Below are 15725 nucleotides of genomic sequence, written 5' to 3'. Positions count from 1 at the left end.
CAAAAAGACAGGAAAAAAAAAAAAAAAGCTTCCACGTGACTAGACTTGAGAAAGAAATCCATTTGCTAACTGTAATAACTAGAAACATGTCATTTCATCTCCCTTGACCTCACTTTATGAATTAATTCTCATAATAATAATGAATCCCTTAATGCTTATCAAATCATCATGATGTACACTGGAGAGATATCTTGCAATTTTAGTTGTCAATTATACATTAGAAAAACTGGAAAATTTTTTAAATCACGTAAGAAATTTCTCTAGAATATGTGACACCTCTAGAGAGAGGAAATCCAGCAAGAAATACTGCCTTCTTGCATCATTAGTGAAAAGCTCTAGACTGAGGTCACAATTTGAACCTCTACTACATCATTTTGAGACTTAAGGCCTCTTAGAACCTCAGTTTCCTCTTCTGCAAAATGGGGGTGATAGTGTCCACTTTGGCAGCAGATATACTAAAATGAGACAGAGGTACAGAGAAGATTAGCATGGCCCCTGCTCAAAAATGACACGAAAACTCTACATTTTTAAAGTATAAAATAGTTAAGCAACAAGGATAAATTGTGTAGCAACAGGGAATATTAGCCATTCCTTTGCAACAACTTTTAATGGAGTATAATCTCTAAAAATATCAAATTATAAGACTGGACACCTGAAATTAATATTATAAATCAACAATATTTCAATTTTTAAAAATAGGAATGACAATCCCTACTTACATTGAGGTATTCTGAGATTAAATAATGATTTAAAACACTTGGCACCTAGCGGGTAGTTAATTAATTGAGGTCTTAATCGCTACTTTCCCTTATCTGCGTGACCAGAGCAGCCTTGCGGTACCTGCCATAATTCCACCCCAAATTGGTTCCTAGGCAGGAGCGTGACTGAATTCCTCCACCAGCGTCCGTTTTAGTCTGGGAAAAGCTAGAAACTTTTTCTACTCCGAAGAAAACAAAAATGTGCTTAAAACCAAAACCAAAAAAATAAAGAGCAAGTCCTCCGTCTGCTCCTACGGGCAAAACGCTGGCCTTTTTTCATTCTCAAGAGAGAATCCAAGACACAGACTTCACTGCCCGCAAGAACCACACGGGGGAGCCCTTGTCAGGGTAAACCCGGATCCTGCAGCCCGACGCTTGTCACGTCTGGGCGAGACCTCCACGTGCAGGCAAGGCGCGCGCAGCCCTGTGGGGCGGGGCCTCCACGTGCGGGCGAGGCCGCGCAGCCCCGGGGGCGGGGTCTCCACGCCCGGGCGAAGCGCGCGCAGCCCCGGGGGGCGGGGTCTCCACGCCCGGGCGAAGCGCGCGCAGCCCCCGGGGGCGGGGTCTCCACGCTCGGGCGAAGCGCGCCCAGCTCTGTGGGGCGAGACCGACCTTACCTGCCAGCTAAAAGCCAGAGAGCTGACAGGGTCCAGGGCATCTAGTCCTCCAACCGCTTGTTGGCGTTTAATAAAACTGAAGTCAACATGAAGAAGACTTTTAAAACCAGAAAATATGTTTAAGTCGTGTCTTTTCAAGGCACTCCTCCTCCAAAGACGTAAATAAAGAGTGAAACTTGAGGCAACGTCAAACAGAAGACAAAAGAGAAGTGACAATAACAGCTGAACGAACTGCTCGGGAGGAGACAGACGAGGAAGGAGGGCCGGAGGGTGGGTGGGTGGAATCCTTAAAGCTTCCTGGGTGGGGCTTCAGCTGAGTTGGGCGTGACCTGGTGAAAACCGGGAGAGACGCCGCTGCGTGTAGCACCCGAGATTGCGGCAACCCTCAGTCCCTCAGAAAAGGACGTCTCAAAAGACCAGAGGTTTAACAGCAAATGAGGATTTGCTTCCATTTGTGTGTTTTTCCGACACAGTTTTCTCAAAACAGTGAGTACCTGTGAGACCGACCTGTTCGATAGCGTTCAAAGAAAAGCCGCCGAAAAGCGTTTAAAGGGCAGTTAAGATAACAGGCGGCGCCTGGACTCAGCCGAGCGGGTGACCAAACTTCTCAAGCAGATGCCTTGACGCCTCACTAAACACTCGCTCCTTTTTCTCCTCCGCTTGAACGTTTCGCCGCCAGCGCTGCTGCGCTCCGTGAGGGTGGGTTGGAGCCTCCCGGCTGCTGCTGCTGCTGCGCAGCCCCCTGCCCCCGAATTCCTTTCTCAGGCCCGTGTGCGGGTCACATCACCCGAGAGCAGCTGGAAGATGCTTCAAAGGAGGGTGCCCTCTCCCAGCTCCTCAGTTCCTCCTCACTTCCTCCCCTCACAGAAGTCTACTCATTCACTTCCTCATTATTTACTGAGGACCTACTTTGTGCCAGGCACTGTGTTAAGTAATAGGGATACAGCCACCAATAAGTGATCACTGAATCAATAACCGCTTATTAAAAGATATCTTTAAATAATGGTATGTTAGTGATTAGCATAAAGGAAACAATAAATTCATGAAATAATTATTGCAGCGGAGGTCTCAGGAATTCAAGCACACAGGAAATATATTTTAACATGCTTCTCATTAGTGTGTAATTATTGCCATTAGAGCACTAAACCAAATCACCCATTTCAGAAAGCTCCGGTCCTAATAAGCCTCTGTGCCTATATTCATTCCATTCATCCATTCCCCTCTCATCATCAGCTTTCCCCTTTGTGTAATTAATTTTTTCATTAATTCATTCATTCGAAAATCCTGTATTGAGGAGTTCCCGTCGTGGCGCAGTGGTTAACGAATCCGACCAGGAACCATGAGGTTGCTGGTTCAGTTCCTGCGCTTGCTCAGTGGGTTAAGGATCCGGCGTTGCCGTGCGCTGTGGTGTAGGTTGCAGGCGCGGCTCGGATCCCGCATTGCTGTGGCTCTGGCGTAGGCCGGTGGCTACAGCTCCGATTCAACCCCTAGCCTGGGAACCTCCATATGCCGCGGGAGCGGCCCAAGAAATAGCAAAAAAAAAAAAAAAAAAGAAAAAGAAAAGAAAATCCTGTATTGAACGCACCTAGCTGCTCGCCACTAAAATAAGCCAGTGGAGATATGAAAATGATTACATCAGTTAATCTAACTGGGAAATCAAATATATAACAATGTAACAGGCATGAAAAAGGGTGGGAAGGCTGCAGAAGGAGTTTGGCAACAGGATGTCAAAAGTTTCATAGAGAAGGTGACTTTTGAGGTATGTTTTAAAGAGAGAGCAGGGTTTTTGTCTGTTGGAAAAAGTCATGAATAATATTTATAGAACATTTTGCCATAAATAAAGTATGTATAAGAGTGTAGTTTGGGGGGGCACTTGGTCCTCAATAATCAAGACAAGGCAATGATGGCAGATGTTTTTCACAGTGATGGAATAAATTCGTTTATTTTTTAAATTCTTCAATGCTTGGTCAACTTAAAAAAATTCACGACCTAGAAGTGAGAGTTAAGTTTTATCTGGGGCAAGATGAGGATTTAAGCCTGGGAGTAACCTGAGAAAACCTCTCTGAGGAGATGGCAGGTGGTGGAGGGAGGTCAGTATTTACAGGAGTTTTTTGAAACATAGGGCTGGTAGTAGGAACAAGAGATTACAGAAAACCAGATATTTGAAGTTTAAAAACCTAGCGCTTTTCTATGGGAAGATGCAAAGGTCTGGGCTCCCTGAAATCATTTGATATGCAGCTCAGCTGTCTGGGGCTAGTATCCTTTGTTTTCACAGCCTGAGTTTCCTCAGGGCTTGCTATTAGGACTGGCTGAAGTATGATGGCTGCTGGATGGCAGGTATTCTTTGTTTTCTTCCGGAGTTCTCTCAGAGCTCACCGACTCTACCCTTAGAGGTGAGTGCACTTGCTGATGACTGACATCTTTTTGTTTTTGTTTTTAAAAAAAAAAAAAAAAATAGCCTGGGCAGCAGTATTTCAGATAACTAGGAAATACAGCCCCAAAGAGACAGGGGGAAATAATATCAGTGTATATGTGATAAAGGTGAAGGAGGAGGTGCATGCAGCCATGAGCACATTTCACAGAAGTTTGCTGCTAGTCTCATGAAGGTTATTACTAGTCACAGGGAGTAGACATCAGACGAAATACCATGAAGGATTTCAGTGTTTTTCTGGATACAAGGAGATACAAGAAGTGGGTTCATAAAATCTTTTCCTAAAACTATCTATCTGAAGACCTGTTCTGCCAGTTTTCCCAGAGCACAGAGTGCCTCACTCTAGATTTCTACCTTGAGCTCTGCTCAGGGGGTGTTTCGGGTTGACAGCTGAAGTGGCTCAGGATTCAGTCGGTGTAGAGGTAGATGGCAAGTGATGGCAAGTGCCAAGCTCCACTTCACAACTCTCATTTAGTTCCCAAAATGTACTGATGCTATGATATCAGTGAAGAAGTCAGAGTGAAGTGGGAAAGAGAAAGCCAGGGATTGCCCTAATGCTTTGAATATCTGCCGTATATTCCTAATAGTTCTTCACTTATTAGTCAAGGTTAAATGGGAAACACAATAAACTAGTGCCTATAGTATTCATAAGATTTTAAAAAAATGCATTGAATGAATGTTCGTTCATTCACTTCATTTATTTACACATTCAGCAACATTAAGTGCCCACTATGTTGTAAGCCCTGCCTGAGGTCCCTGCCCCTAGGCTGCTCCCAGATGGGGTAAAACATAGAACAGAGCAAGTAACTCCAATGTGCATGGTGAAGCCATGGCAGGGACAAATGGGTGAGCACAGAGGGGCACAGCAGAGAGGGACTCCTAATGCAGCCTGGTGGCATCAGAGAAAACTTCCCATAGCAGTTAATTCTGAGCTTCCTCTTGAGGAGGGTAGTTCAAGGATAAACCAGCCAGCAAAACTGAGGTGTTCAATTGCTTGGAAGCAAAAGCCTGTGCAGATTGTCTGGCTGGAATAGAGAGCTGAAGACAAGGGACAGTGGGAGCTAGAAATGAAGCTCTCTCTAGGTTCATTTTCAGAATGATGTGATATGGGAGGAAAAGAGACAAATGAGAAACTTTTTTGTAATGATGTAAACTATGCAGTCATTCTGGCCAATCTGCAAAGTCCAGGTCTGAGAGGACTAGAGAGAATAAAGATTTGGACTAAGTTTGAGTGGTCTCTGCTTGGGTTTGCTGAAGGACTAGCAAGGAAACAGTGCAAAGGATAAAAACTGGTGAATGTAGCTCTAAAGTGGGCCCCCTAGTTCCTCAGGAATGCACCCACCATACCATGTTCAGGAGACATGGAGGGAGAGAGCTTTCAGGAGAGAGGAGCCCAAAAGCTTGTTGCACATGAGTACCCAAGTAAGGGTCTACCTCCACCAGGTACAAGGAGTCACTCCTTTGCCTTAACTTTATAATCCCAGACTCTTTCTTATCATCATATTAGGACAAGAGCAGGCCAGGCCTGTCATGATCAGTCTCTCAGTGTTGGAAATCAGAACTGATGTCATAGCTAAACTAATGTTTGGAGAGAGGTAGAGATTTGAGTTGTTTAGGAGGAAAATATCAGTAAGATCAGGTGGTGGATTGTCCTGGGGTGGAGTAGTGAGCAAGACGATGGAGTCATGGTGCTCGGAATGGTTGAGTATCATCTTCTAATTCAGGAGAGATGAGGGAGAAAGTGTTGGCATCAGTTGAACACTTTCCATATGCCACCTGTTTAAAAATTCTAACTTACTTAAATCTCACAGCCCCTCTCTGAAGTGGATAGTATTATCTGTCCTTTTAGTAGAGTTGAGCAAGGCTTAGAGGGGCTGTTATCACAGCATAGTCAGCTTCTCTGGAAGGCCATGTCTGCGTTTCCTCACACAAGAGGACCTGCCAGTATACTCAGCTTCTCTGAAAAAACATGGTCTCCTGTAATGAGCAGAAAATACTCCTTTCACTGTACTGTACTGGTGACTTTCTTCATCATTTTTTTTTTTTAAGTTCAAGAGATAGCTCTTATTTATCAGCTATTCCAGTACAATAAGTTCATCCAGCAGAGCATGTCAGCTCTCTGTGCAACCTGAGCTCATGCGTAGCTTTCTGCCAAGGAGCTAATTTTATGCCATGGTCTTAGAAATAGAAGAGTATCTTTGATGTTTTGAAATAGTTAAGCCTATTAGAGATAGGAGCATGACTTTTCCTTTATTTACATTTGCAAGATAGTGATACCTTTTGGAAACTAATGAATATTTCCATAGATATATATCTTATAGTGTATTTTTCTGGGATTAACCGGAAAAAAAAAATTCCATATGATGTAGGAAGGAAAGAATTAAAATGTAGAGCATGCTGCTTTTTCTTTCTTCAGCCATGATACGTAAGAAAATTAATGGGAGTGATAAGTAAATCCAAACGTGTTTATTCTAAGGATCAGAAATAAATCCAATACAGAAATAAGAGAAAAAAATGTAAAAAAGGAAATGAATATATCAAGTTTATAAACTTTGAAATTATAAAAGCATGTTGTAACTGCTAAAAAAGTTTAAGGCATAGGAATTCACATTTAATGAAAGATTATTAAAATTGACACAGCAAGAAGCAGAAAACCTAAGTAAACAGTAACCATGAAACAAAATCAACATAATTTAAGCATTGCTTCCAAAGAAGGCTCCAGTTGCAATTTTATCCATAAATTATTTCAGTGGCTCAATAGCTACTTGTCATTTTGGGTTCCAGACCCTGTGCCTTTAACTCATGTTCTAAATAGCTCCTTTGTCATCCTCCTCCCCCTCCCTACATCTTTCCCCAAACCTGCTTGGCTTTTTGTGATCAATTTCAGCATCCACTCGTGGTCAAGTCAGAAACCTTGACCTCTTCCTCATCTCATTCCCTAGTCTCTCCTCCTATTCACACTATATCCTATTGCCTTTAAAATTCTTTCTCAGTATGTTTTCTGAATTTAAACTTCCCTTTCTATTTTTTTCTGCTCCTCACTTGGTTCTTTCCCTCTGTTCTTCTGACATCTCTCTCCTGAACACTTGTAAGGAGCTTCTATGAAGTGTTCCTGTCACCAGTGCCCCGTGGCTCCCCCTACTGTAGTCTGGGGGTAGTGAATGTCTTCCCATAGGGAAGTTAATCCTGTACTATATACTTTTTAAAGCTTTTGGGGGGGGTTACCATTCATTGCCTGGACATGGTTCAAGGGTAACACGGTGAGCTGTTGAGACTATATGCTGCCTATTTATTGCCATTCTAAATGCATTTCTAAATGGCTATTGCATGTCTAGGTACTGTAGAGAAAGCCTACTCTTCTGTGACCTAGGGCCTACTAACTGAAATTTTCTGCATTTTTCCCATGGGCCATGAAGACCCACTGTCAGGGAAAGGGAAAGGGGGAAAAAAGGTTGATTCTTGTTCTTTGGGGGTGGAGGATAAGCTGCCCCCTGGAGTGGGTGGGAGGTGGTGTGGGAAGGAGCTCAGGAGAGATACTAAGGAGAAAGGACTAGGGGAAGGAGGTGTACAAATGGAGTTGCTGCAGACTAGGGAGTCAGGAATCCTCTGCCAAATGCCGTGAACAGGGTTGGCTGTGGGACTTTGGGCTTGGGTGGAAAACGGGAAGGGGAGTGGATATTAAGCATACTGTTGCAGAGCTTTGAACCTAGTAAAAGGTGTTGGTGGCTTGGGTTTGTCCTGCAGAGCTACTCACTTTTGAATCAACCTCTGGAACCTGGGAGCCCAGCCCTTGGAAAAGCAGCCAGCCATTGGCGGACCAAAGAGCTAAAGATCTTCCCCAATTTCCTGGACTACATAGACCCCAGACTCCAGGGCAAACCCAAGGAGAGGGCATGTCTCCTGGAAAATAATGTTATGCTAGCTGTCAGCATACCACCTTTTTTTTTTTTTTTTTTTTTTTTTTTTTTGTCTTTTGTCTTTGTTGTTGTTGTTGTTGTTGTTGTTGTTATTGTTGCTATTTCTTGGGCCGCTCCCGCGGCATATGGAGGTTCCCAGGCTAGGGGTTGAATCGGAGCTGTAGCCACCGGCCTACGCCAGAGCCACAGCAACTTGGGATCCGAGCCGCGTCTGCAACCTACACCACAGCTCACGGCAACGCCGGATCGTTAACCCACTGAGCAAGGGCAGGGACCAAACCCGCAACGTCATGGTTCCTAGTCGGATTCGTTAACCACTGCGCCACGACGGGAACTCCCCACCTTTTTATTACAGTTGTTCTTGTTCAACTACTGGGATTGAGTTGGTTTTTTCAGAAGCCATCAAGCACACTGTGGCAACTGTCTTTTTCTGTTAACCTGCTTTGGGTTCTAGTCCTGCCACTGAAGATCTAATATAAAAAGGAAAACACTGAGGAATGTGGAAAGGAGGTCATCACCCACCTTCACAGCTGAGGGAAGATGGAAATATGTGTACCTTGTAGAAGACACTCAACAGATAGGGCATGGGTAAAGGACAAAGGCAACCATAAGAGAGGGGGATACTAAGAAGCAGAGTTTGTCAGGGGAGTAATTTCACTTAGAACAAATTGTTTGGCAGGAGCAAAGTATGGTTTAACAAGCTCTCCAGGTGATTCTGACGCACACTGAAGTTTGAAAACCGCTGTTCTAGTCTGTGTTTCAATACATAATACACCTGTGCTTCCCCACCGTCAATTTAAAGGAAAAAATTAAGTATAAAACTTATGTCAACAGTGTTAAGCTCACAGGTGCATACAGGAAACAAAAGGATTATCCTCATTGATGGATGAGCCATAAGGAGACTACCGGAAAGATGTAGATCATACCTCTGAATTTAGTAGTACCATGTATCTAATAGGAGATGTTGATTAAAAATTTTTAGAAATCTATATTAATTTCCATTCTTCACAATTCACTGCTTCCCAGAAGGAAGAATGACTGAAAAACCTTTATCCATAAAGAGGCAAATCTTTCAGTCAGTCCATGAACCTTCTTTCTTGGAGTCTAACTCTCCATCCTAATACCCTCCCACCCCAGTTCCCAATTGGTCCTTGTCATCTTTTAAATGTCTTACCTAATAACACTTTTAAGACACTCTAATTAGTTTTCATGGCTTAAATTGAAAATGTTGTGGGCTTAAAATAAAAGTAACCTATGTCTTATTGGTCATTCAGAGAAATCCCTAAAGCTTGCTCCTTTTCAAACTGTGACAACCTCCTTTAAAAATAGCTTACTTGGGGCTTATATTTATTGAGAATGTAAAAAAGCAAATTCAATCATACCTTACAGTAGTAGTTGTTACATACCTTATGTGTAGCTATGTAAATCAAAAACACACTCCTGGAGTTCCCGTTGTGGCGGAGTGGTTAACGAATCCAACTAGGAACCATGAGGTTGCGGGTTCGGTCCCTGCCCTTGCTCAGTGGGTTAACGATCTGGCGTTGCTGTGAGCTGTGGTGTAGGTTACAGACACGGCTCGGATCCCGAGTTGCTGTGGCCAAGTTGCTGTGGCTCTGGCATAGGCCGGTGGCGACAGCTCCAATTCGACCCCTAGCCTGGGAACCTCCATATGCCGCAGTAGTGGCCCAAGAAATAGCAAAAAGACAAAAACAAAACAAAACAAAAAAAACAACCCACACTCCTTACTTTTGAAACTTTGTTGTTAGAGATATGAACTGGATATGAAATTATCCTGTAAACTGCTTTCCTTCTTTAACACTTCCAGGATAAAATCTCCACCCCCAAAGTTATTTAGCAGTATTCTAAGGAAATTCCGACAAGTACTGAGTCTGGGGTATCTGTTTTTGATTCAGTTATCCATGAACGCATCCCTGATCCTATTCTGTGGATCAAAAAAGTAAATTTCATTTGGAGCTGTGGGCAGAATATCTTGCTAATTTCCATTTATACCCTAAAAGAGTGGGACAAAAGTACTGTGTCGACAGGACGTTATCATCTTTGGGAATGAGTGATCCATGAGGACAGCAGCCACAAGTAAAATTGCACAATAGGAGGGGAAAATTCGGGTCTTTACATTTTCCTCTAAACAGTAGTTTCTAACTCTTGTCTAACACAGAACTCAGTGGTAGATCCAAGGGGAAAAAATGAGCTGAAGTTCTTAATGTTACCATTTAATACCCTATCTGAAACTCCTATCCTACATGTTTAGACGTTGCCTCAAGATTCAATAAAAAACAAAACTGAATCTTTAGGAATTTTAGTGGTCTACAAAAAAAAAAAAAAAAAGATGTCAAATTGGTTTATCCACCAACACCTTTTGCATATCTACTATCTGAACTAGCTCAACAGTACTTTTTGATAAATATATCCTAGAACTTTAATAGTTAAACATTAGACTACTATCTATTTCCCGTGATCATACAAATATCCTGTTAATACAAAGGTAGAAGTGCATCAAAAGCATTTATCTTTTATTACCAGTGAATAAACCGAAAAACCTTTCTGACTCAAAGATTAATTACATTTCCTGTTTTGAAAAGTGTTTGTTAGTAACTCCGGTATTTGTAAATACCATATGCTTAGCTGCCTAGCTGCCTTTGAATCCCCCAAAATGTGAGTAAACTGGCCTGAATAGCAGCCACTAGGAGAATAAACAAAAAGCAAATGTCATACAATGGATACTTAGATACTTAAATTTGTTTCAGATCTATTAGGGCAGCCTGTAACTAATCTATACTTGCAGCTATAATTTGCAATACCTGAGCACACACTTGCTGGGCAGATAAGTATGAGTAGTTTGGAAATGACTGATCCCAGCTATTAAGTTATGGAGTAGGCAGCCTTGAGTGCATCATGGAGGTATCCCTGAAGGTGAAAAATCAGTGATCTAGGCCAACATCCTTTGCTGATTTATCACATGACCTTGAGAAACTCACTACAATGCACCAAGCTACTTTATCAATAGTAAAAGAGAAATAGCTGTTCTCCACATACAATGCAAGGTTCAAATAAAATGAAAATGCTTTGTAAAATTATAAATTAGCTTTGCCAAAAATCTTAGGAAGAAAAGAATCAGATTATACTCAGGGATGATGAATCGATTTTAATCTTCAAGTTTCCTCATTCATAAACACATGATTTAAGCCAAAGATAAAGCAGAATAAGAAAAGCTAAATCATTTACAAAATATCAAAATGAGCTGCATCTGACATGGCTCAATCACACTGTCAATATAAATAGTGATTATACGAAAGCCTTGAATAGTGAACAATTTCAAACAACTTTTCCAGGCATTAAGATTATGCTAAAAGCCATTTAAAAAACCCAGACAACCATGAAATAAATGTATAAATAAGACTAAATCACAAAGTTGACAGAGATTTATGAAACAGATAAAACATAAGAGTAGACATTAAATAGGTTTAATGAATCCACTTCCTTTATTGCAGTAACCTCTGTACAAAGCAGCAACTGCAATACTCAACGTTAAAACATTAGAAAAGCATTTGTGTGACAGTTTTAGTACAGTATTATCAAAATATTACATTTTCAAACTTAGTAGATAAACATCCACCAGACCTCAAATCTTTAAATTATTTTTCCATACTCTTTAAAAATATGTAATGTCAGAAAGCATAAAAAAAGAATGTAAAAGGAAATTTGAAATACAAAATAATGTAACAAATAAATATTTGATTTGTTAATAATCAGCTAATAACACCATTCTCTAAACCCAGTGAATTTTTACCTAGAGATAATGAACTGTCAGCTGTCATTGCATAATTATTTATTTCCAAGTTATCACCAGTGATTATAACTAAAAAAAATTTTTGGCATTAAAATAATCAAATTCAGCATAAATAGAGTAGAACAGCTTCAACACTAGCTAGCATGTCTAAGAATCAACTGTTGGAATTTATTAGAGTACTACAACAACCTTGAAAATTTTGACCTGGTGTCTAATGTTAAGTGAAAGTAATGCATTTTTTCTTTAAAGTGAAAAGCTTCTTACATTATTTCACAGACAATATTACCCTCCCCCCATTATGCATATTTAGATATATTTTATGTACTTTATACACATATGTATGATGCATGACATTTGGTTCCTGTAGTATAGATCACAACAATGTTTTCCTGAATGGGAAAAACTTAAAAAAAAATTAAGTGTACCTGTGCACATTTCAAGATAGCAGCACTCAGTTATGCCCTATTATCCATTAAAAAAGTTCAAACATGATATTGTCTATTGAATAATATGACATTTCTACTGTCTTCCCCCCCAAACACTACAAAACCGCCAATAAATGGTACAATGCTGTGAGTTATAGGAAAAAGTTTTTAGAAAAACAATTACCTCATTCCCTTAGTTATTCTGAATTGTAAATTATCAGATGTTTTCATTATTAACTTAGTTCATACTCAGCAGCAAAAATACTGCACTACTGAACAGTTTTTTTAATAGATTTCTATCAAGATTCATGAAAACCTGCAAAAATTCTTCACCAGTGAAACTTATACCAATGAACACATTGAAATAAATGTACCCCATTTTCAAACTGAATGATAACTGTGTGAAGTTACATGCCCTTCATATAATCACCTTTGGAAAGGTGAAATGAAACCTGTATCTTTCAATCCGTGAACTTATGTTTACTGAAACAAAAAAAAATTAATCTGATGAATCTTGATCACTTTAAAATGCAAAAGACCAGCAACACATTATAAATACATACATGCATCTGTGTATGCATATATATATACACACACACACATACAGATATGTAGACATATTATCCCTTGAAATGTTTCTAGGAAATCCTTCCTTGAGTAAAAAATGAAAACTTCACATTAATAATTGCATATAAAGCTTTTAGTAACAGTACATATGTACTGTCAAAATTGTACTAGTAGACTATGATGTCAAAACAGACATTTCAAAAGCACAAACTGGCAGTTTTTCTTAACACAAAAGTTTTAAAGTATTAATGGATTAAATTTAAATGTTCAGAATAATCTGTTCAAACCTGAGTATATTAATTAAGACTAAGTGTACTTGACAACTGAATTAAGCCTAAAAACATTTCACTAAGAAACCAGTGGTCCATTTAACCATTTGATGAAACATTAAGTATTTTAATGATTTTTTTAAAAAGGATAGTACAGTGAAATACCACGTAGTGTTTACTGAAATATTCCATTAAATGACAATGCTTTGTCTAATTTTCCTCCAGTAAAATCTTGTAGCATTTTGTAGAAGTCCCTCAGATTTGAGGAAAACTAAATTAGGACAGATCTTTCTTATAATAAATACAAATAATCTTGAAGCTTTTTGTCTAAAGAATGACAATATGTGATTTTTCAGCATGGTATATAGAAGTACTGGATAAATCTTCAACCTTCCCTAAGGTTTCAAGAAATAATAGTCAAGTAAGATATAAATAACAGCCAATTAGAGGTTTTCAAAAAAAACAACAGAAGGTTTATTGGGCCTTTTTTCCCCTAGATCTACATTTATACATACTCATGCAAACCTAACCTTGGAGTCACTTTTTGGTTCCCATTTTTTTTTTTTCTTGCATTTTCATTAACTTGCCCTAATTCTCACCTTTAATATCTAAACAGACACTTTTACAAAAGAAATAGAAAACATATATATAGTACTTAACACTAATTGGTCAATGGAAAAAGAAAGGCGGTGTCAATTTTAAGGTGAAAGACACTAGAAATAAAAACAGTTGAAGGCAAAGTCTGACATTGTACAAATTTATAAAAGAGGATATATGGATGGAATTTGGTTAATTTCAGAAGGCACCTCAAGGCTAAAGGCTTTTTGTACTCCTTTCATCAATCAAAAAATAACATACTTTTATTGCTATTCAAGTAGCAAAGAAAAACTAACTCTCATGAGCTTCAGTCCAAAAACATCATTAAGACTGAGATAGAGAATTGACTAAAACTGAAGTCTCCATACACATATCAATGGAGCAACTTCCCTGTGTGCTTTCAAATTAATGAAATAGTGAAAAAAGTCCCAGTTCGCCATTGTGATGTTAATGTGTCATTGAAGATTTCAGTGTTATCAGTTACTTCACTAGGCACTGAAGTACCATCTGGAGGACTGTCCACTGTGCAGATAGAACATTTAAGAATAGAAAGTAAGGACGCTCTGATGATTTCCACGGACTAGGAGAATTGGTGGTAGGTCCTTGGACAGAGCTTCTAACCATGCCATGTAGAGAGCACTAGACACAGCACCTTTTCTTGCAACTGGGAGACTCCTAGTATTGAAAAAAGAAAGGAAATTAAGCAATGCACTTAAACTGAGAAGAATAAAATGTAATAAAAGTTATAAATTGAATCATAGTAACTAATACTACAGTTACAGATTATTTTTGAGTGTATGGAAATTCTGCATATAGTGTAGCCACTACTATACTTACATATCACTATTTCTTTTTTTCTAAGTTTGAACAAAAGATTTCTTAAATATTTCATAAAAAGAGCAAATAAATATTACTATAGACCATAACACAGTTGTTACCATTAAATCTAAAATTTTCCCTTAGAATTCTTCTAGGAGAAAGGGATGTTTCTATCTGAATTTAATTAGTGGTAACTATACATGGACAAATGAAATTCAAACATAGTTAATTCCACATATTAATGTTCAATTTCTCTTATCTTTCTGGGCTCTCATTTCCATTTGAGACAGTGGTAGTATATTCCAGCTGCTCCCCAGAGTGTTTCTCTCTAGATTTCTATGTTTTAGTGTCTTTCATTACAGATAGTATCGTCAGCAAAATCTGAAATTTTCTGGTGTATTAAATGTTTGTTGTTAATCAAAATAACAGTCCATTGGTATTACTTTATTTCATCATTTCGCATGTTTGCATAGGTCTAAGCCTTTCTTGCCTATTTAAGGACCCAGGCTCTAGGACTGAGAAAATATGGGTTCAAGAAAGACCTAGCTAATTTTGTTCAGTGGAAGAAAAGCCAGGGTGAGCATAAACATCTATATTCAATGCAAGGACACTGTATCTATATGTAAACTTTGTGTGTGGGCACTTGGAGGTGGAAATTCAGACAGGAACCACTTTTTAAATTTAATCCTCCACGTAACCTGATGGAGTTGTTTCTTCGAGGAAGCTACTTAGGGTCCAGAATACACTATTACGATAAATCTAATTGCTTAGATTCAATATAAGCATTTTGTTTTTCTTTCCTATCCTGAATGATACCTTCATGTGCTTTAAGCAAAGTGTATTAAAAAATTCTTGAGAAAAGATTTATGGTCGCCAAGGGGGAGAATGGAGGGAGTGTGATGGACGGGAGTTTGGGGTCAACAGATGCAAACTATTACATTTAGAATAAGTAAGCAATGAGGTCCTACTGTGTAGGCTCAGGGAACTATATCCAATCTCTTGGAATAGACCATGATGGAAGATAACATAAGGAAAGGAATGTATGTATACATATGACTGGGCTACTTTGCTGTACAGCAGAAACTGGCACATTGTAAATCAACTGTACTTTAATAAAAAATGAAAACAATTATTTTCTTCATAACCTAACTAAGTATACAGATATGTTCTTGGTAAGGGAAATGAACCTTAATTCCATTACCATAAAATGGATACCCAAGAACATCTTAGTATCAGTATTACTTACATGACAATGATATTAGCTGTGTTTGAATGTTCCTTTAATAATTCATTTAACCTGATCTGCCGGTATGTCTGAAATGAAACAGAACAAAGTCATCCTTAGACCTTTTGAAAACTGGAATTTACCCTGCTTCATACAACTATAAGTAGATGAAAAGAAAACAAAACCAATTTTGGTATAATAAAAATATCTGTTGCCTAATTTAAGAAAAAGTTAATGATTTGCACTATCCATATATAATTACGACGTAAAGTAGATGTAGTTTACACAGTTG

General features: G+C 39.1%; 1 protein-coding gene and 1 long non-coding RNA gene across 3 annotated transcripts in view; one reads left to right on the top strand and one right to left on the bottom strand.

Moving 5' to 3' along the window:
- The window catches only part of LOC102162098, a 71921-nt gene continuing 57520 nt past the window's right edge, over positions 1325 to 15725 (top strand). Inside the window, exon 1 of the long non-coding RNA XR_301980.3 lies at positions 1325 to 1861. This is a non-coding gene — a long non-coding RNA (uncharacterized LOC102162098). The remainder of the gene's footprint in view (positions 1862 to 15725) is intronic.
- SLC12A2 (solute carrier family 12 member 2) overlaps positions 10867 to 15725 on the bottom strand; it is a 92878-nt gene continuing 88019 nt past the window's right edge. For both annotated transcript variants that reach the window (XM_003123899.5, XM_005661615.2), the window contains 2 exons: positions 15455 to 15522; positions 10867 to 14064 (listed from right to left, as the gene is read on the bottom strand). In XM_003123899.5, coding sequence (XP_003123947.1) covers positions 13929 to 14064; positions 15455 to 15522 — 204 coding nt within the window. In that variant the 3' untranslated portion in view covers positions 10867 to 13928. The remainder of the gene's footprint in view (positions 14065 to 15454; positions 15523 to 15725) is intronic.

This window comes from Sus scrofa, chromosome 2 (assembly GCF_000003025.6).
Source record: "Sus scrofa isolate TJ Tabasco breed Duroc chromosome 2, Sscrofa11.1, whole genome shotgun sequence".
NCBI classification, from domain to species: domain Eukaryota; kingdom Metazoa; phylum Chordata; class Mammalia; order Artiodactyla; family Suidae; genus Sus; species Sus scrofa.
Note: the sequence above shows the minus strand (reverse complement) of the source record. Positions and strands in the feature narration are given on the sequence as shown.